Below are 20,766 nucleotides of genomic sequence, written 5' to 3' on the forward strand. Positions count from 1 at the left end.
CCTCCACCAAATGAGAGGAGACCCTGTAGTCATGCCATTAAACAATGTATTTACTTCCTCTTTCTATTGCTTTATTCAATTGCTAATAAAAATGTCCTCAATTACACAATAGCTCGGCAATATTTGTATCAACACGATATTATATCAAACAATATATAACATTTCAAGAGTGCATAGACAATATCACACAATCCCCAATATCAAAATCCTCTCTTAAGCATTCATAACACCGTTCTACTTCTGGCTGTCCTCTCAGAAAGTCGTCCTTAAAATTCAGAGCTGTCTTCTGGTGTTCGACAAATGCACTGTTTGGTAAGCAAAATGAATACACTCACTGCACAGCCAGTGTGTTGCCAAAGACTAAAACAAAGCCAGACAGTTCTGCATGTAACCCAAAGATAATACTAAACATGTATTCATTCAGTCTTCATTAAAAAAATTCAATTTTTCCATTTTGATTCCACAAAATGGATACTTGTGAGTAAAGTGTGATATACAGCAACATGGTAACACTAGGTAATTTGGTTGATTTTCAATCTTTGGTTCGCTCCGTCTCTTTCTCTGGAGGTGGGGTAGTGTGTGGGGGGGGGGGGGGGAGACGATCCATCCTCCATCCGCTCTGATCAGAGGTGGTCTCTCTGGAGGATGTGATGCAACAGCCTCTGTAGAAGGAGAGGTAGAGGAGTCAGACATCGTTCAGAAGTCATTCAGGGGAACATCTCTCACACACACACACACACACACACACACACACACAAAATGCTGGCATTGTGAGTGGTTGTATAACAACATCAGAATTAAACAAATAATGACTCAACACAGTAGAACAATTATTAGAGTAATAAAACACTAAAGGTTGCGTGACGGTAAAGATAAGTTAAACACAGGTAGTTAAACAAGATGTTCTGTAGTTCGCACCATGTGGCTCAATTATAGAAAAAACTGAACGTAGGATGATGCTCATTTGCATTTTGAGTTAAATATAACATATCAAGGAACAAGCTGGATATGGAGTTTGCGTTAGAGCAACGATAACCTGTTGGATTATTGAGCCGTTACCAACGCCTGGGGTCAAATGTCAGAGATCTCTGGTTGTACATGATATTTATCATTGAACAATTCGATATTAAGTTCTCGCAATAATAAATAATAAGCTCAGCATAGTACCGTTGAGCTTGATATCCGGCTCATGACTAAGGCTAATTATTTGACCAACTCTTAATATAATTTTTTAAAATGTCATATAAACAGAAAACTAGGCCTATGTCATATATCATATGCCCTCGGCCCCATGTCGATAGTGGCTCATTTTATATTATTTGTTTTTAGAATAGCATACCCTGTGTCATAAATTAATCGAGGAAAAGGTGTTCATTAATTGGTTGGATGCCTTCTGCTCTGCACTCACTTAAAGCAAACCCTCACATCTCCTCCATAACAGTTTCCATGATTTGCTATTTCGCCACCACAAGTCATCACTAACTAACCATAATCAATAAATAGACTGATTGATGAAGGAAGGGATTTAAATCGGAGTCAAGCCGGGAACAAATATCTGCACCCATCAATCCAGCGACTGATTGACTCCTCGGAACCGATCGAGTGAAGGGAACCGGAATCCGTTTCGCATAAAACCCCCGCCTGGATTGATCGCTCCGTCCAATTATCCGTCTTCCCGCTCACACTCCCCCGTCTCGCGGCGGCGTCGGTGAACCCGGCGGGGATATTACCTTCTTGAAGAGCTCGACTCGCCGCCGGTTGGCCAGGCACGCCTCCCTCTTGGCGACCTCCTTCCTGCTCCTTTCCCCCGCAGACGGCCCGGAGGGAGGGCTGCTGACCGTAAACAAACCGCTCGTTACCGGACACGGATAGACAGAGGAAGTGTCTGCCAAAATACGGTTATTTATATGGAGAAGAGTTTCAATATGGAGAATGCTACCTAGGAGGTATTGCAAGCGATTAAGCTCTAATCTATATGAAATATAAATGTATTTTATACAGTAATCGAAGGCCGTATCTAAATGACCCTGAAATAGATCTTTAGGTCAGAGCTATGGGAGAAGGGCCGTAATGGTTTGACCCCATGACCTTTCACAATATTGTCTATATTGACAAGAGGATCTGCCACAGCAAAGGGATAAATAGTGTGTGTGTCAGTGTGTGTGCCGACAGAGTCGATTTGTTGGAGTTGTGTACACAGAGATAATTGGCTTCGTTGCTCCATGAGATTCAGTTCAGTTCACACTGAAAACAGTCACAGCAAGAGAGGAATACAGAATCATTCAGGGGTTAAAATGTGTCTCCTGTCTGAAGGAACGACGAGGACTGAGGAAGGGGGGGGGGGGAAGAGAGAAAGAGAGAGAGAGAGAGAGAGAGAGAGAGAGACTCGATCCTGGTTGACAGTCTGTGCATATCGCTACAGGATTCGACACATCGGAGACGAATGGGGGGGGAAGATACGGGGGACAGGAAGTGTGTTTTTGACATCCTGCCAGGGAGAGATGGATGGAAGCGGACTCACTGCATGCTCCTAGGCTCCTCCTCCCTCACTGTTACGGCTCCGTCTCTCCGTCTGGAGAGGTTATCTGGGAGGCACACACACACACACACATACACACACACACGCAGACATACAGACACACACGTACAGAGACACACACACACACACGCAGACATATAGACACACATGCACACACACGCGCAGACGTACACACACACACACACACACACACACACACACACACACAACCACACACACACACACACAAACACGCGAACAGACATATAGACACACATGCCCACACACGCAGACATATAGACACACATGCACACACACGCGCAGACGCACACACACACGCGCAGTCATACACACACACACATACAAACACACACACACACACACACACTATGCTGAGCTGAGAGTCTGAAGAGCCGTTGAGTCACCGGGTTCCCCGGGCCCTGAGTGATTGACAGCTCAGCCCTCTAATCAAGCAGAGTGTGTCAGGTGTGTACGTTCAGCGACCTGGGAAACTCAACCTCAACTCAACCTCTCCACCAGCGGCTCCGGGCCAATCAGCTATCGCTATCAGTGTTAGTTTATTTATTAGCCTGCTATTTGCATTTTCAGTCCTATTTAGAGGACGCTTTTAGAAGTTAAATCACAGCCCTTTGAGTTGTTCTAGATGTGATAAGGGTCTGTGGAAATAAATACAAATGGAGTCCAACAGGGAATTCAGATGCGTGGTGTTTGGAAGCAGGTGTAGAGGGGAGAGGGTGTCAGTGTTTCTCAGGGATACCTACAGGTCAGCTGTAGACATCAGGAATCAAACCCAGAGCCTTTTGCCTCGGATTGGAACACCCTCACCACACATTACCCATGCCTGACCGACATTTTCGTATGTTGTGCTTGTTTCTAATGGTTTTGCATGAAGGTATCTATAAAGCTATCCATCTAAGGTGCTTCCAGGACTCATTTGGACGGTTTGATTCCGTCTGTTTTCTTTAACATAATGATTTAGCTCTAACGATCGGTAATAACCTCTGTTTGCCCAAACATCACATAAAGCTGACTGCAGACTGTACTTGTGTTCAATGCTGTTTCAGCTTCAGCCCCTAGAGGGCAGGAATTAGCTGTGGTATCTCAAGGAAACGGCTGCAGCCACAGTGAGCATAGTGAGCACATATTGTGGAAAAAAATTACAACATTTTAAAATGACAAAATTATAAAAATGATATGTTAAACAGCAATATGCATATGATGTAGTCCTCTTGGCCCCCATCCTCCTCATCGTTATCTTCCTCACCAACGTCCTCAGAGGTCACAGAGGTAAAAGCATCTCTTCACGGGGATTTGACTGAAAACGACTCAGCCGTGAAATCCCCTTTTGCATCTATTACCGTCTTTAACGACTTGGTATAAATTATTACAACAGGGCAGAGGGACAGAGTGCAGGGAAAGGCATCGCGTGCTTCACAGATCACCACTCGTTGTGCAGTGGGGTGCAGTGCTCCCCCGCCAACCCCCCAGTGTTCAGTGGCTGTGTGGGCTCACCAGACGGGCCTAGTTCGCCCTGCCTCTGTTGACTGGAGGAGATGAACCAGAGATTGGCTTACTGGTGGCTAATGTACAAACACCTACGGGAACCATGGTAACCAGCTCCAAACCAGCAAGGCACCATCAACGAGACCTTTAAAGACGCTGGAACTCCGATTCGAAATCTATTGCTTGAGTGTAATCTGTTAGATAAGATGCCCTGATTGGTCAGGAATAAGGCGGGAGCGGTCTTCAATCGAAGGGGTTGCACGCAGAGTCTCAGGCAGTTCACTGAGCCTTTACCGAACACTCATAGCCGAGCGATGGTCAGCCTCTCGTCTATCCATCCATCCTATTACAGGTGACGCAACACTTCCCAACGAAGGGGGACGTTCTCTGGGTTGTTTACTCTCCAGACCCTGCTCTCTCCAGCTCCTATCTGCCCCCCCCCCCCCCCCCAGGCCATGATTGAATGAAGTGGTGAGCGTCCCGTCCTGTCCCGGCCGCCCTGCCACTGTTATCGTCAGCGTGCCAAGCGGCGTCTTATCCTCACCCCCCCCCCCTTTGTCTCTCTCCCCCGTCTTCTCCTCCGTTTTGTCTTGTGTCCGCCTTTTAGTTTGTTTGCATGTTTGTTTGTGTGTTGACGATTGCTGCCCCTGTGTGTGTGTTTGTCTTTGCTCGGCTGCGTGTGCCTGTGTGTGTGTCTGAGCACGTTTGTGTGTGCGTATGTGCCTGCATGCGTGTGTGTGCCGGGCCGTGCCTGTGTGAGTGTGAGTGTGAGTGTGTGTGTGTGTGTGTGTGTGTGTGCGTGTGCCTACAGGGGGAGACGGGAAAGACACGGGTCTTGAAATGCGTGGCACGTCGCCATGGCAGCTGGTGGCGGGAACGAGTTGTGTCCGTGTTCCCGTCTTCCCCGGCTCTTGTTGTCGTGCCAACAAGGTGTGTGGTAACGGGACAGCGAGGAGGTCACACCTCGTTCCCGCCACCACGCAGTTAAAGACACACACACGCACACACAGACGCACGCACACACAGACACACACACAGGTATTGTGACAGCGAGGACACAGCGGAGAGGCCGGTAGCGTACCGCTCAGCGAGGCGTCCAGGGGGGGCGGACGGCTCCTGGTCGGCCCCGATGGGGCCCCCCCCCACGGGGCCCCCGCTGGGCCAGGGGGGCGGGCCCCCAGCCTCCTCCGCCTCTCCTGCGTCCGGCGCCGCAGGGTCTCGACCCGGTCCTGGGAGCGGGCGATGAACCCGGGCCGGGAGCGCTCCAGGGCCTCCTGTGAACACAACCAGAGTACTGGGAACACTGGGAGCACTGGGAAAACTGGGAGCACTGGGAACACTGGGAGCACTGGGAACACTGGGAGCACTGGGAACACTGGGAGCACTGGGAACACTGGGAGTACTGGGAACACTGGGAGCACTGGGAACACTGGGACAACTGGGACCAGTGGGAACACTGGGACCAGTGGGACAACTGGGACCAGTAGGAGCACTGGGAACACTGGGAGCACTGGGAACACTGGGAGCACTGGGAACACTGGGAGTACTGGGAACACTGGGAGCACTGGGAGCACTGGGAGTACTGGGAACACTGGGAGCACTGGGAGCACTGGGAGTACTGGGAACACTGGGAGCAGTGGTACCACTGGGAACACTGGGAGCACTGGGAACACGGGGAGTACTGGGAGCACTGGGAACACTGGGACCAGTGGAACAACTGGGAGCACTGGGAGCACTTGGACCACTGGGAACACTGGGAACACGGGGAGTACTTGGAGTACGGGGAACACTGGAACCAGTGGGACAACTGGGAACACTGGACCGGCGCGGTCGCCCAGTGCTAAGCAGAACCCCATACCAAACCAAAGCTTTTATGTATTAATTTATGTAGATCTACCCCTGGCTCACATGCAAATTCAATTATGTTTAATATTGCTCACTTTTTATTGACTTATTTGATTGACTTTTACTGTTTGTCCATTTTTCTTTTTGTCAATTATTCTGTCTATTGATTGACTTCATGAGCTACTGGATTCCCTAATTTCGCCAAAGGGATGAATGAAGTACCTATCCATCTATCTATCCATCTATCCATCCATCTATCCCTCTATCTATCCCTCCATCTATCTATCTATCCCTCCACCTATCTATATATCCATCGATCTTTAGCATTTCTGCTGAAGAATCGGATTACGCCATCCCACGGACTTTATCGAAACACATCATCACAAGACAGAAGATTACATGTCCCAACACAAACCACTGCTTTAATACTGCGTTTAATGACCGGCCCCCATAACAACCTAACCCCCCCATCGTATAGCCCTCCTCACACCCTAACCCCCCCCACCTTGGGGGTCGGACCGTACCTTCAGCGAGGGGCTGTGGTCGGGTTGTTGGGGGTCTGGAGACGCGTGTCCCACCAGCTTCTGACCCGGGGTCGATTTCTCCGCTCTTCCAACGACTCCGTCTGCAAAGACAGCGAAACAACAAAGGTCATGTTGTTTTTCCCAGCTGTCGGGTGTGCGATCCATACCAAGCTCCGTGTGAGATGCAACATAATTCATTTAGCGAGCGACTCGAATATCAATACGACATCGATTACTGCGTTGGCTCTTTAAACAAACCTGTGACATTTCAATGGAGAGAGAGAGAGAGAGAGAGAGAGAGAGAGAGAGAGAGAGAGAGAGAGAGAGAGAGAGAGAGAGAGAGAGAGAGAGAGAGAGAGAGAGAGAGAGAGAGAGAGAGAGAGAGAGAGAGAGAGAGAGAGAGAGAGAGAGAGAGATCCTCTCTTTATACACAAACAATATTTCCAACAAGGGAAAAGCAAAACAATTACGCCCACGGGCGGGCCGAGAAGTCATTCCAACCTTCATTTCCCTGGCGGGGAGAGGAGGCGGCTGCATCCTTCGCCGGGCGGCCATCTTCAGGGTTCTTCAGCTGTCTCTGGAGTTTAATATTGGCGATGATTGCTGCCGCGTTGAGGGCCAGGATGTCCTGGGCGGACCGCGTCGAGCCGGCGCCTGAAAGGGAGCAGAGTGCCGCTCTGAGTGCCCTACAGTTCCCACAAACGAGATGCTAGCTTGGTTCTGCCCGACGCCATCGGTCTTAAAACGGTCGTTTCGGCCCCACATTACTTTTTCACTGTCTTTTCTCAAAACCTTTACAGAGCGTGTTCCCCTCGAAGATGAGGATTTCTTTACGGCTATGTTTTTTTGAATCACGGGGCATTCCTCGTAAGTTTCCTTCATTCCAGAGCGCAGCCCCAGGCCCTGTTTAATTCCTGACCTTGAGACGGCGGAGACCGAGGAGAAATAGATTTTCTTAATGGGCCACCTTGTCTGTGGGAAGACGTTCTTAAACGTTAAATTGAAATGATGCGGCCCCGGGCTTTGGGTAATTAATAGATGATACTCTTGATGAATGTGATTAAATACTAATTATGAATTTCACAGCAGGCTGGGTAATAAGGGTGCAGGGGAAAGAATAACCTGTTCCATGCCGACTCCTCCATGGAGTCAATTCGCCTTCCGGACTTTCTGACAGAGCCAGCCACAGAAGATGCTTTTAGAACCAGACAGAACGATTTTATGTAATTATAGAAAACGAGAGCCTGCCCACACACACACACAAGTAAATCTCTCTCTCTCTCTCTCTCTCTCTCTCTCTCTCTCTCTCTCTCTCTCTCTCTCTCTCTCTCTCTCTCTCTCTCTCTCTCTCTCTCTCTCTCTCTCTCTCTCTCTCTCTCTCTCTCTCTCTCTCTCTCTCTCTCTCTCTCTCTCTCACAATCACTCACACACAATCACTCACACACACAGATACACACTCCCTTCCTCCCGATTGACACACACACACACACACACTCTCTCTCTCGAACACATTCACACAGGTAAATCATAATCCCTCCCGGCATACATACACAATCACTCACACACAGAAACACACAATCTCCCGGCACACACACACACGCACACAGAAACCCACACAATGCTTCAGTGTGCGCAGCGGCCCGGTTCCCCTGTGAAGAGATCCTCAGAATAGACTCTGTATGCAGAACAATGCGTGGGAAACATAAGAGAAGGTAGAAACGGGGAAGAGAGAGAGAATGATGAGAATAAGAAAGAGAGAGAGAGAGGGCAAGATACAGAGAGAAAGAGGGAGAGAGAGAAGGTATGGGAGGGAGAGAAATAGAGTGAGGTAGAGCATGAGAGAGAGAGAGAGAGAGAGAGAGAGAGAGCCCCCTCTCTCAGAGCTGATGTTGTTGACAGATACGCGCCGTGCGTTTCAATGACGCCACTCGCTGGACGCCAGCCATGCTCACACACACCAACACACAAACACACACGCACACCAACACACAAATACAAACACACAACGGAGGACCGAAGGGGAGGACACAGCCCACACACAACAATTTTAAAAAGGGATACTGAGGCATATTTAGACATCTTTCTCCGCCTCCAGAAATCCTGGAGATACAGCCTGCCATCTTGTGTGGAGCAGAGTGTGTGTAGCAGAGTGTGTGTAGCAGAGTGTGTGTAACAGAGTGTGTGTAGAGAGAGTGTGTAACAGACTGTGTGTAAACTGTGCGTGTACCAGTGTGTGTACCTCAGTTTGTACCAGAGTGTGTGTACCAGAGTGTGTGTACCAGAGTGTGTACCAGAGTGTGTACCAGAGTGTGTGTACCAGAGTGTGTACCAGAGTGTGTACCAGAGTGTGTGTACCAGAGTGTGTACCAGAGTGTGTACCAGAGTGTGTGTACCAGAGTGTGTACCAGAGTGTGTACCAGAGTGTGTACCAGAGTGTGTGTACCAGAGTGTGTACCAGAGTGTGTGTACCAGAGTGTGTGTACCAGAGTGTGTACCAGAGTGTGTACCAGAGTGTGTACCAAAGCTACCTGGGGCTTTGAGGAGTGTCAGCGACGCCCTGCGCGACGCGACGTGAACCGCACCCTCTTTCCCGTGTCCATTTGGCTCCGGGACCCCCGTCGAGCTGAGGACACCTCCACCCCCGCCGGGCTGGGGGGGGACGCTCCTGGCCTCCTGGGGGAGGAGGGTCCCCCAGCTCAGCATCCTGGCCAGGCAGGGCTTGGTCGCCACGGCAACATGTGCAGCCTCAGTGCGTCCCAACACGTTGCCGTGGCAACTCGACGGCCGGGGCCGCGACCCGCCCAGGGCCCTCCCGCCGGTCGGGCCCTGGGCGGGGGGGGGGGGGCAGCGAGGGGCGGGGCTCCCCCCCCCCGCTGCTCAGCACCAGGCTGAGCGTGGAGCGGTGAAGGGGCCCCCGGGGCCCCTGGCGCCACACCCCGTCCTCCGTGCAGACCCCCTCCGTGTAGCTGTGTCGGTAGTGCGGCGGCCGGTTGCCGGGGGCGACGGCCGCACTGTAGCTCTCCCGGCGCTCCGTCACCTTGATGACCGTGGCTTTCCTCCGGTGGGCCGGCGTGGCGGCGGCGGACAGGGAGGAGGCGGAGGTCATCCTCTGCTCCGTCACCTTGACGACGGTGGCCTTCCTCCGCAGGGTGACGGAGTCGGGGGCCCCGGGGGGCCGCTGTCCCGGGTGGGAGGGGGGGGCGGCCCTGTGGATGTTGTTGTCAGGGGGCAGATTGGTCGTCATGGTGACCTTCTTGGAGCAGATGGTGATGGAGGAGAAGCTGACCTTGTCGCGCGGGACCAGGGTCGTGGTGGTGGTCGTCGTGGCGACGGAGGCCGTCTCCCGTGGCGACGGTCTCGAGACGCCGTCCCTGGCGGAGGACCCGGCCGGCTGGGCGCTGCCGGTCCTGTAGAGAGGAGGCTGCAGCCCCCGCCCCTCCGACGATGGTGGTGGCGGGGTCTGGACCTCGGCGGTGGGCGGTCTGGGCGAGACCTTGGATCCTCCGCTCAGCGCCGAGATCTTACTGAAGCCCCAGCCCCGCCTTAGGCTCTGCCAGGTGAGGGGCCCGCGGCCCTTGGTGGCAACACTGATCTTACTGGACACCTGGGGAGGTCAGAGAGGAGGTCAGAGAGGAGAGGAGAGGAGAGGAGAGGAGGTCAGAGAGGAGAGGAGAGAGGAGAGGAGGTCAGAGAGGAGAGGAGGGAGGAGAGGAGAGAGGAGAGGAGGTCAGAGAGGAGAGGAGAGGAGAGGAGAGGAGAGAGGAGAGTAGAGGAGAGGAGAGGAGAGGAGAGGAGAGGAGGTTAGAGAGGAGGTCTGCTGTAAGGGACTGGAAACGGCTGCTTTGGTAGGTTCATGAGTCATGAGGAACCAACACACACACACACACACACACACACACACAGTTGAGAGTCGGAAAAGCACACACACATACGCATGCACACACACACACACACACACACACACACACACACACACACACACACACAACACACACACACACAGTTTGTGTAACAAACAACAGCCCGCTCTGTGCGCGGTGGTGCAGCGGAGGAGGTGTCGCAGCCTGACCCACATTCGACACGACTGCGAAGTGACACGACGTGACGCCTCCCCAACGCAGCGCCGCGACAATAGCTCTGCTGTTCGCTCTCTCTCTCCAGGGCCCGGCCGCTTGGCCCTTAGTCAGAGGACTGAGGACAGCCCTGGAGCAGAAGACCCAGAGCGCTGAGCAGAAGACCCAGAGCGCTGAGCAGAAGACCCAGAGCGCTGAGCAGAAGACCCAGAGCGCTGAGCAGAAGACCCAGAGCGCTGAGCAGAAGACCCAGAGCGCTGAGCAGAAGACCCAGAGCGCTGAGCAGAGTCCCTGAACTGCAGTAACACACAGCCCGGCACGACCGGGGGCGAATCATCCCTCACAATAGCAATACAATACCAGTGTCCGGCACCAAACAAACACACGCACCAACGCACACAGCGACACACACACACCAACACACAAACACATACAAACCCACCAACACACACACTCACACGCACGAACGCACACACACACACATAAACGCACACACACACACCAACGCACAACACACACCAACACACACACATGCACCAACACACAAACACATACAAACCCACCAACACACACACACAAACGCACAAACGCACACAAACACACACACAACGAACACACGCACCAACACACATACACGCACACGCTAACACACACATACAAACGCACAACACACACACACACACACACACCAACACACACGCACACCAACGAACAAACACAGACACACACCCACAGAGTGCCAAGGAGCCTGAAGTCAGTCAAGAGACGGGTAAACAATGCCAGGGTGTATCAGTGGGAACGCTTGAGCATGAAAGACGACTCGTCCTACGCGCTGTCCCGCTCACACTGGCCTCTGAAGGCGGTGATTCCCTTTGGCGTTTTAACATTGCTTCAACTCCAGAGGACTTGGAACTGGACAGGTCTTGGCAGTGACCATGTGTTCACAACTTGAAGTGGTCACGTTCTAAAATGGATTTGTAGTTTTAAGCTCTGACAGGAGATCCTGTATGCTTGTCGAAGACTGGCGGAACCGGAGTGGCTGCTTCGTAATGTTTTAGTGTTTTTAGTGTCTGTCGGAGCTGTGTACATATGTTATGTACTGCGGTAATGTAAATGCCAAGTGAAGAGAAATGCAGTCTTCTGCTTTGTGTGGGAAATAAAGTTGTCCCATTGTATTGGGCTCTCGGACGTTTGCTCTGGAAAGCTGCAATATAAAAACATCTTACTAACTTACTTTATATTATATTGTATAGAGAACCTGGATCTCTATCACCAGGATGTTTTGTTTGAATGATCTGCTAGGTCGGATGATTACATCATATACTTTGAGTAATTACATTATATTTCAGAGATGTACTGCAGAATGTATGAACTGTTTTATCTTCGAGTAAATAACTACCATGAATGTACTGCAGAACGTATGACCTGTACTTCTTAGAGTTACTAACTACCATGAATGTACTGCAGAATGTATGACCTGTACTTCTTAGAGTTACTAACTACCATGAATGTACTGCAGAATGTATGACCTGTACTTCTTACAGTTACTAACTACCATGAATGGATACTGCACATGCTTGATCTCTGATTAGCCCTTGACTGACTGACTGTTTGTGTCGTTTTTTTGAGGAATGAAGATTTGGGGAGAATATGTATGAGTCTATAAATAATCTCTTTGATCAATACAATAACAAAATACATTTAAAAAAGGAATTTTGACAGATTGTCAACTCAGGAAGAACATTGACAGTACATCTTTCTTTAAAAGACCACTTCATATTTCTCATGGCTTAAATATTAATGACTCTCAAATATTGGCTTATAGTTTGTTTTCCTATTTCTGTTCGAATTCCTCTTCGAACCCCCTCCCCATGGCTTGGACATTTTAAAACGAGTTGTGTAACTTTGTGAATCCCTTTCTTGTTCTGGCTCCAGCTGACAGCCTCTCTGCAGTCGGAGCTCCTCGTAGCCCGAGACACCCATCATGTGACGGGCTCTGCCTGTGTTCTGAGTCCGGGCTGAGGCAGCAGGCTGACAGATCAGCCCCACTACAAACACTGGGCAGCTCTGAACCACAGAGCCCCAGGAAATAGGTCTCATCTGACACAGCAGCCTCTCTGTCTCTTTCTAAAACCAGACTTCAGGAGAAATCTTATCTATGGTTCATTTTTGGGTTGGACTTCTTTACAAAAACTGTTCAAACAAATGTTATGTTTATATTTTTGAACATTTAATAATTATCTTATATTTTCGGTAAATGCATGGAGAATAAAAAGGTTTTCTCAGAGTTTAGGGCTAGTGATCTGTGAATACCTTTTTGCAAATGCGTTTCATTTAATATATTTGGATGTGACTTTAAAATATGTTGATGCACTGAAAATATTAACTTTTGAATCGAGACACTCTCATAGAGGTTAGTGTGGGTGATACTGATATTTCTGTGGACCAATTCCTTTTTTAATGCATTTCATTAAATGTATGATATTACTTTTAAATGTGTTCATGCCCAGAGAGTTTCCACTTTTTGATTAAGTTACTCTCACTGAGTTTATAAGTTCTGGCGATGTTGTTGTCACACCACCCCCCGGTTGGTGCAATGTTTTACACCACCCGGTGTGGTGGGCAGTGTCAACAGGCCGTAGCCCTACTCCACCTAGCCACCCACCCTGTTTACATACCGCCCAAGGTCTTAGGAAAAATGGAACCGACACACACGTTACAGACACCTCTAGCAGCCTCGCCCATTAAAGACAGACAGACAGACAGACAGACAGGATGTTGATAGAACAAGGTGCCAAGCACTAACCATCGCTAGGTTAACCCATTCCCTGTCTACAACAGAGACAGCTAGGATAAGATGCTACACCATGCTAATTTTAAGTGCCAGGACGTACAACATACAATAAGTGCCTGATAGGGGTGCTACGCAGCTTGGTATTTGCTGACGGAGCCACGATCTGATTGGCTGAAGGATCCGTCGCAGCCTGAAAAGTTTATATTTTCTCAACTCATCTGAACGCAAGAGACAGAGCCGACGGAACGGACGGACCCACAATGCATTGCGGGATCGCCCCATGCAAAGCCAATGAGATCCGTCAACGGACGGATGCAGTTGGCAAGGGGTGTTAGGAGAGGGAAGGAGGTGAAATGGCGGGGGTTAGGGGGGAGAACACCACCCACCCTGCTCCCGGTTCTCCATCCAAACTGGGAAACAACCATTAAAACACCCCGCGCTGTACAGTGGTGAGGTGAGTTGAGGATCTGTGTGTTACCTGTTGGAGCGGGGGGGCGGCGACGGTAGACGTGCTCCACTCAGACGTGCTCCACTCCGTCCTCTCAGGTGAGCACCTGGTCTCAGGTGAGCACCTGGTCTCAGGTGAGCACCTGGTCCCCGCCCGCAGAGCGTAGGACCCCGCCTCCCCTTCTGTGTGTCAAGGAACAACAAACACATTCACTGTCAATGCACACACACACACACACACACACACACACCTCCCTGTGGCCCGTGTCGTTTGTTGACATTGTCTACAGGCCGTGTTGGGACAGCGGAGCGCCCGGTACAGGTACTCTCGTCCTCCGAGCTCCCAACGACTTGGAGGCCGGCCTTTTGCCCCCCAAGCCTCTGTTACCGTGGTGACAGGCTCCTGCCACGGGGTGAGCGTTCGAGCCCCCCCCCCCCCCCCCCACCCACCGGCCCCTGATCCCACTGTCATAACAGAAGATGTTTGTAGCTACGTCGCCATGTGGGGCTGTCATGGAGATGAACGGCTGTGCCACTCGCAGCCGGTCGAGGTTTTGTGTTTTCTGGTTGTTGGGGCGTCCCTCTCCCACCTGTCTGGCTCGTCTGTGTCTGTGGTCAGAGGCTCCTTGCCCAGGACTGTCTGCTCCTGTATCAACCAGCCTCCTTTCCCTCCTCTCTTCGATCCCTCACTGTGACCCTCCTGGACTTGCACACTGTGGATGCCTCTTCTGGCCGAGTACCGTCGCTTCACTACCCATTACTCCCGGGCTGCTCCTCTGGTCCCGCTGGCCGGTCGCCGTCGCTCAGCCCGCACTGAGCTCACATCAAGACGAATGCCTGACCCATGGGCCCTGGGTTAAGTGAGCCGTTCACTCACCGGCTGCACTGGCTCTGCATACAAACACACAACCGCACACACAGCCGCACACACAGCCGCACACACAGCCGCACACACAGCTGCACACTCCCTGAACCAGGTGGGCTGGATGCTGAGAGTTTAAATAAGGGGACGCAGCCTTGGGATTCTGCTCAATGCTGAATCAGGTTATCAGGAATCCAATGCCTCACTTGTTGTTCAGTTATTTTGCTATTATTCGTCCCACATTGTCATCTATTGCCGCTTTGTCAACCCTTGGAGTGACCAATCAGTGTTCAGTTTTTACCTACCATTGAAAGGTGTCAGAGTCTGGGATGTGAAGCCCTTTGAGACGGCAGTTAAACAGCAAAACAAGGAGGACTACATAAAGAAGTTACTTTAACACTACAGTATTTTCTCTTTAGCGCCCCTTTTTTGATATGCACTCTTGTCTTTTGCTACCGTCAGATCTACACTTCCTCCTGCAAATCGTAAAGTATTCTTAGTTAATCATGTGTACCTTACACTCTCCCATCTGACATCACGTCAACAATGCATGATGTGAAGTACCATATCACCCTCTTTTCATCGTCATCACGTCCCCTCTCAGTGAGCTGATGGTGGCCTGTGGAAGGGGGTCTGGATTCAGCCAGACCCCGGCTCCCCCAGCCTACATTAGGACCCCTTCAGAGAGACACTTGGACCCGCGTCTCTGGCCGTCTGGCTGAGCGGCAGCGCAGTGGCAGCATGCTATCATTCACTGTGAAGTGCGTCCAAAACATGAATATTTATAGTGCGTGTCTGATTGACTAGCGACTGATTTATTATTAATCGACTGGGGGGGGGGAAAGGATTGCTAGAAATTCATATCATAAGCTCATTTGAAACTTGTTTACTTTTCACGTATTGGTCGAAACACCATCGCAATATTTTGTTTTCCTTTTCTTCATTTGCTCCCATTTCTTCTTCTCCCTCCTCTCCTTTCTCAATATGAACTATTGTCCAAACGAGTCAAACGATAAACGACATCCCCGTATTAAAACCAACACCAGCATGACCGCCCGAGTCCTTTTGCTGCTAGCTGGGTAGATTCAGAACCCGCTCGGAGTGCAGAGTGCTAAAGGTTCAACCTGTGGTTCATTCAGAGACACGAGGTAAACAGAGGTCTGGAGATGGTTCACGAAGCATCTCTCGGACCCAGGTACATCTTAAGTGTGTAGTGGTGTGGGCGGAATGGGAAAGAAGCCACGCCCACAGGGTCTGACTTATCTCCGACCCATAAACCTCTATATGGTGTTGTGTCGACCAGTATGACTAGAAGCGGAAACTAGACAGAACCGGTGCTAGCACTACGAATGTGTGGTCCAATGAGGTACTAACTTAAGCTTTAATATCGAGTGGTCTAAAAAGGCGGAGAATAAATAAATTTAAATAATCACAAGAGGGCTTTGGGGTTCAAACCCAGAACCTTTCAGCTGCTAGGTGTCAATCCCCCTGGCCGCTAGATTATCCAGCACATTAGCCTCCCTGCCCTCGTATTTTAACTACATTTTCTAGAGTCGCTTCTGGCCACCCTCTAAATTCCAGCCGTCTGCTGTATCGACCGACCGCAATCAGACAGTCATTGATGTGCGCCCAGCTAAGCTTAGCCCGGCTTAGCCTAAGCCTAAGCTTAAGGCTAGCTCAGGCTAAGCCCCCAGTATGGCAGCCATTAAGACACACACTGTGTTAAAGAACAAAAATCACTTTGCCTACAACAACAACAAAACAATCTCAGTCGCCACTTGACATAGACACACATCGGATGGGATATACATACAATACCTCTTTCATGGAGAGAAGAAATCATTATTGTATATGCATCAAATGTTATTGGTTGAAACATTTGAACATCACAGTGTGCCTCTTAAGAGGCGTTTGTGAAAAGAGAATCTGGTTTTGAGTATTAACTGTGATGGGACCATTTCCTGCCAAAGCCAGAGGTGAACTAGAGATAAGCCTGGCCTGGCTGACGTCTTGGCGTGTTTTGTCTTGGGGGGATTAATAATAGTTTGATTAACTCTCTGTCCTGTGGGTATTCAGGGTGCAGATCAGAACTCACCATGGTGTCTGAAACCGTTGGAAGGAGACGTCTGGAGAATCGGTGTAATTGGTTGTTTCATTTTCATCTGGGAGAGAAAACGACAATTGTGAAGGAAAGGAAAGGAAAACGACTGAACAGGTTATTTTATTCACTGAAAACCGATGCCCTGACCACATTTTTGAATAAAACCTAAAAGCTAGAATGTGTTTCAGCCTCAGTTCAAGTTCCATGATATTGAAATTCTGAAATGTTCCTATACCACACACACGCACGCACACGCACACGCACACACACACACACACACAATAAACGAGAGAATACGCCAGTTTAAAGAAGTCAGTGAACTACAACTGTGTACGGCGCGTCGAAAATCCACAATATTCCCCATAAATCTATCAATTTCCAACTCCTTTTATTAGCGCGTTGGGTATAATCTCCCTCTGAATGTTCCACTCAGGGCGCAGCGAGGGCTCGATCATGGCTGGCGCAGCTCGAAATGGGTCGTAAACCTTTTGGGGGAATGCTCTTTCCCGCAGAGTAAGCGCTTTTCAGAGGACGCCGGGGCGAGCCGCCGCCTCCCGGGTACGAAGCCCCATACTAATGGCCCTCTCTACCGTCAGGCTCTCCCGGGTAAGGAGCCCATTAACGACCCTCTGTACCGTTAGGTCTCTGGTGCGTCTGTCACCCTCTCCCCCAGTCGCAGGTGAGGCAGTCCAAAGGTCTGGTTCATACAGTGAGGAAACTATGTCGAACTCGCATTTAACCTAATTTATCTCTCTAGTAGTTTTAGTGGGAGAGGGCAGTTCGTTTTGGTCGCTTCGTAATGACGTCAATTATCCCATTATTTACCATGGAAACCGGCGTTTCTCTTCCAGCCAGGCAAATTGTTTGTTCGTGGGAGGGATGGAGGGAAGATACCCTGGAAGGATCGCCTCATAGAGGGGCACATTTCATTCTTGACAAACCTTCTACTACAGATATTTATAATGGAGTAAATAGCTGCAGTAGAAAAGTTACATAGTGTTGGTTTAACGTGACGGATAATAACCTATCTAATCTTAAAAAACAATGTTTTTACCGAGCAGTAAAGCGACCCAGAACTTATTCAAGATATGATGTTACCTGCTCATCAAATATTCACAAGTTGCTTTGGAAAGTTCAACTATTACAATAACAGAATATAATATAGGGAAAACAATATATATTCTATTCAGACTATCGTTAATATAACTCATCTCAAAACAAAACTTTCCAGTGAGTACCAACGAATATCCTCTTGGAAAATGTGTCAACCCAGCGAGGTAGCACCCGTCTGCATATGTTGGGGGTTGTGTTGTGGGGGTCGGGAACGTCTCCATCGGGGCAGCATTCCAATACAAATCCAACCGGACTGCGAATGAGTTTCATTGACTACTGAGGTTGTTTCTCTGTGTTCCAAATCTGATTTATGCTCTGTCCCTTGAAGGTATATTACATATTAACCTTGAAGGTGTTTCTACCTTGAAGTTATAGATTACCTTGAAGGAACATTTTACCTTGAAGTCACTTTCTACCTTGAGGGTAGAAAGAAAGTCTTTGCAGCCCGGTTGGATTAGTATTGGAATGCAGCCCTGACGGAGGGGTTCCCCAACACACACGCAGACCACCTTGAAGGTAAAACGTCTTTAATCTCCACATCCTCCAATATGAGCTTCAACCATTGGTCTTACCCAGTGGTTCTCAAACTACGGCACACGTACCGCTGGTGCTACGCGATGCGCTATTACGCAGAGGAATTAGAAGAAAAAAAAACGTTCGATTAAAAACAATCGGCTACTATCAAAATACTAGTGCGAATGGAAACACATTTACCGTGGGATCATGTTCCCACTTGCTGCGTGTGCATGTGCACGTGTTTCCGTGTCTCTGTCCTAGTGCTACCACCTCGTACAGCTGACAACAGCTAACAATGAACAACGTATTATTGTTGAGGATAAATGTGGCTCCTGCACGAGATGTGCGTGTACTGTGTGTTGTTATATTTTATAACGTCTGTCATAACGGTGGTACTTGGGGACACAAATATTTTCTGCGTGGTGCGCGGTGTAAAAGGTTTGAGAACCACTCGTCTAACCTGAGCGCTGGGCTGGTTCTCCGCCCCGGGGGTCTGGCCCTGGGGGGGGTCCCCGATCCCGGATACCCTCCTCTGCACCGGCAGCCAGCCGACCCTCACGGGGGCCATGGTGCTGACCCTCGCCTGCCCCGGGACGGGCCCCTGCACCATGCGGGCCCTCTCGTGGCCCCCTCTCCGCTCCCCAGGGGCCCAGCCGTCCGGGCCCAGCGGCGACTCCTGGCTGCCCCCCCGGGACCCGGAGCCCACGCTGGGGGTCCGGCCGTAGGGGGGCCCCGGGGGGCCGCGGTGGTCCTGGTTGGGGTCTCGGGGGGGTCCTCTCTGGGTCCTCTCCGGCTCCCGGAGCCAGTGGTCGGCGGGGCCGCGCTCCGACGAGACGCTCTGGGGCCGGGCGGGGCCGGGCGGGGCCTCCCTCCCAGGCAGCAGGCTCTCCCAGTGGGAGTCATCGCCTGAGCGCCGCCAGCTGGGGGACCTGCGCAGGGGGACAGCTGTCCCGCGTAGGGTCATCTCCCCGGGGGCCCGGCCTGCGCTCGGCTCAGCTCGGCCTCAGGTTTCGGACTGCAGGGGGGGATAAAGGAACCGCACACTGGAGGTCTCTCTCTCTCTCGCTGTCTCTCTCTCTTTCTCTCTCTCTCTCTCCCTCTCTTTGTCTCTCTCTCCTTCTCTCTCTTTCTGTCTCTCTCTCCCTCTCCCCCCCTCTCTCTCCTTCTCACCCTCTCCCTCTCTCTCCTTCTCTCCCTTTCTCTCCTTCTCTCCCTCTCTCCTTCTCTCCCTCTCTCCTTCCCCCCCTCCCTCTCTCCTTCTCTCCCTCTCTCTCTCTCTTTCCCTCCCTCTCCCTCTCTCTCGCTCTCTCTCCTTCTCTCCCTCCCCCTCTCTCCAGGTGACAAACTTACCTCGCACGGCCAGCTCGCAGGATGCCTTCCAACAGCCCTCAGCACATGAAAGTCAAATAATCCTGTCAGGATGGAAACGATTCTCCTCCTTCCAGCGTGCTCTTGCTGCGAATCCTATAAACACCACAGCCTGGACCAACCTTCCACCTTAAAGCGGGGGCTGAACTTCTCGAGTTCAACCGAAAAAAAAGCTGCCCAAGAATAATCAAGACTTCTGGATTGGATGTCGACCGGAAACAATCTCTCCTTACTGGTGAGTCCTGCTGGTTTCAGGACGAGCCTGTGTCTTTCTCTCTGGGCGTGAGAGGCTAGACCAGCCTCTTCGACAGACACTGTCCCTAGTCAGCTGTGGAGCCATGTGAGGGGACGACAGGGCTGACAACAGCCGCAGAACAGAGGGCCGACACACAGTCCAATACACAACGAGAGAGGGAGACGGAGGAGGAGAGGAGGGCACGAGGAGGAGGAGAGAGGAGGAGGGAGGAACCGAGAGGAATACAGAAATCAGAGCACCAGAGTCTGGCGACCAGGAGAAGAAAGAAAGTGCTGATGTTTGGTTAAATAAAGTTATCGCTTTGATTTATCCCGGACAATCTCCGAAACACATTCCTCCGATGTTGTAAACAAAATAGTTAAAGTCACGCTGTTCTAAATGGCAGATGGTGTGAGACACACACACACGCACGTATGTGTACACACACACACACACAAACACGCACGCATGTGCACACACACACATACATTTATACACACACACATCAACATGTGTATGAACAAAGGCAAAAACACACACACATACACACACACACACAAACGAGCAACATTTATTCGAGCACATCCATTTTCACCCTCCCCCCACAAACAATAGAACATAACTTAACCCAGCCGATAGATGTACACTGTAATGAACTGCTTGTGACTCCTTTAATAGAACCTCTCTCTAAATCTCCGCTCAGTGTTGTGTGTGTTGTTTGTGTGGCCCTGTGATCTCGTGGTGAGCGGCTGACGAGACCTCTCTGTCTCTGAGCGGTTCCAGGCCATGTGATCGCTGCGTCACAGCCTGAGGACTGGGGAGGAAGGCCCCTGACTGTGGGCTCCA

At 50.6% G+C, this 20,766-nt stretch overlaps 2 protein-coding genes across 2 annotated transcripts; both read right to left on the reverse strand.

Moving 5' to 3' along the window:
• Nucleotides 1–102: 102 nt before the first annotated feature.
• On the reverse strand, nucleotides 103–9,227 carry cUnh10orf90 (chromosome Un C10orf90 homolog). Its single transcript, XM_079756405.1, has 7 exons — nucleotides 8,940–9,227; nucleotides 6,913–7,065; nucleotides 6,412–6,512; nucleotides 5,124–5,316; nucleotides 2,522–2,585; nucleotides 1,731–1,833; nucleotides 103–662 (listed from the first exon to the last, which is right to left on the reverse strand). The coding sequence occupies exons 1-7, from the start codon at nucleotides 9,112–9,114 to the stop codon at nucleotides 624–626; spliced, it is 828 nt and encodes a 275-aa protein (XP_079612531.1). The 5' UTR covers nucleotides 9,115–9,227; the 3' UTR covers nucleotides 103–623.
• Nucleotides 9,158–19,999, reverse strand: LOC307089920 (uncharacterized protein; the record flags this gene model as incomplete). The annotated part of the gene is made up of 5 exons (XM_079756404.1): nucleotides 19,668–19,999; nucleotides 18,778–19,332; nucleotides 16,683–16,749; nucleotides 13,757–13,908; nucleotides 9,158–10,015 (listed from the first exon to the last, which is right to left on the reverse strand). Exons 2-5 carry the CDS (start codon nucleotides 19,279–19,281, stop codon nucleotides 9,158–9,160), a joined length of 1,581 nt encoding a protein of 526 aa, XP_079612530.1. The 5' UTR covers nucleotides 19,282–19,332; nucleotides 19,668–19,999.
• Nucleotides 20,000–20,766: the final 767 nt, after the last annotated feature.

This window comes from Pollachius pollachius (genome assembly GCF_949987615.1).
Source record: "Pollachius pollachius genome assembly, chromosome: 19".
Classification (NCBI taxonomy): Eukaryota; Metazoa; Chordata; class Actinopteri; order Gadiformes; family Gadidae; genus Pollachius; species Pollachius pollachius.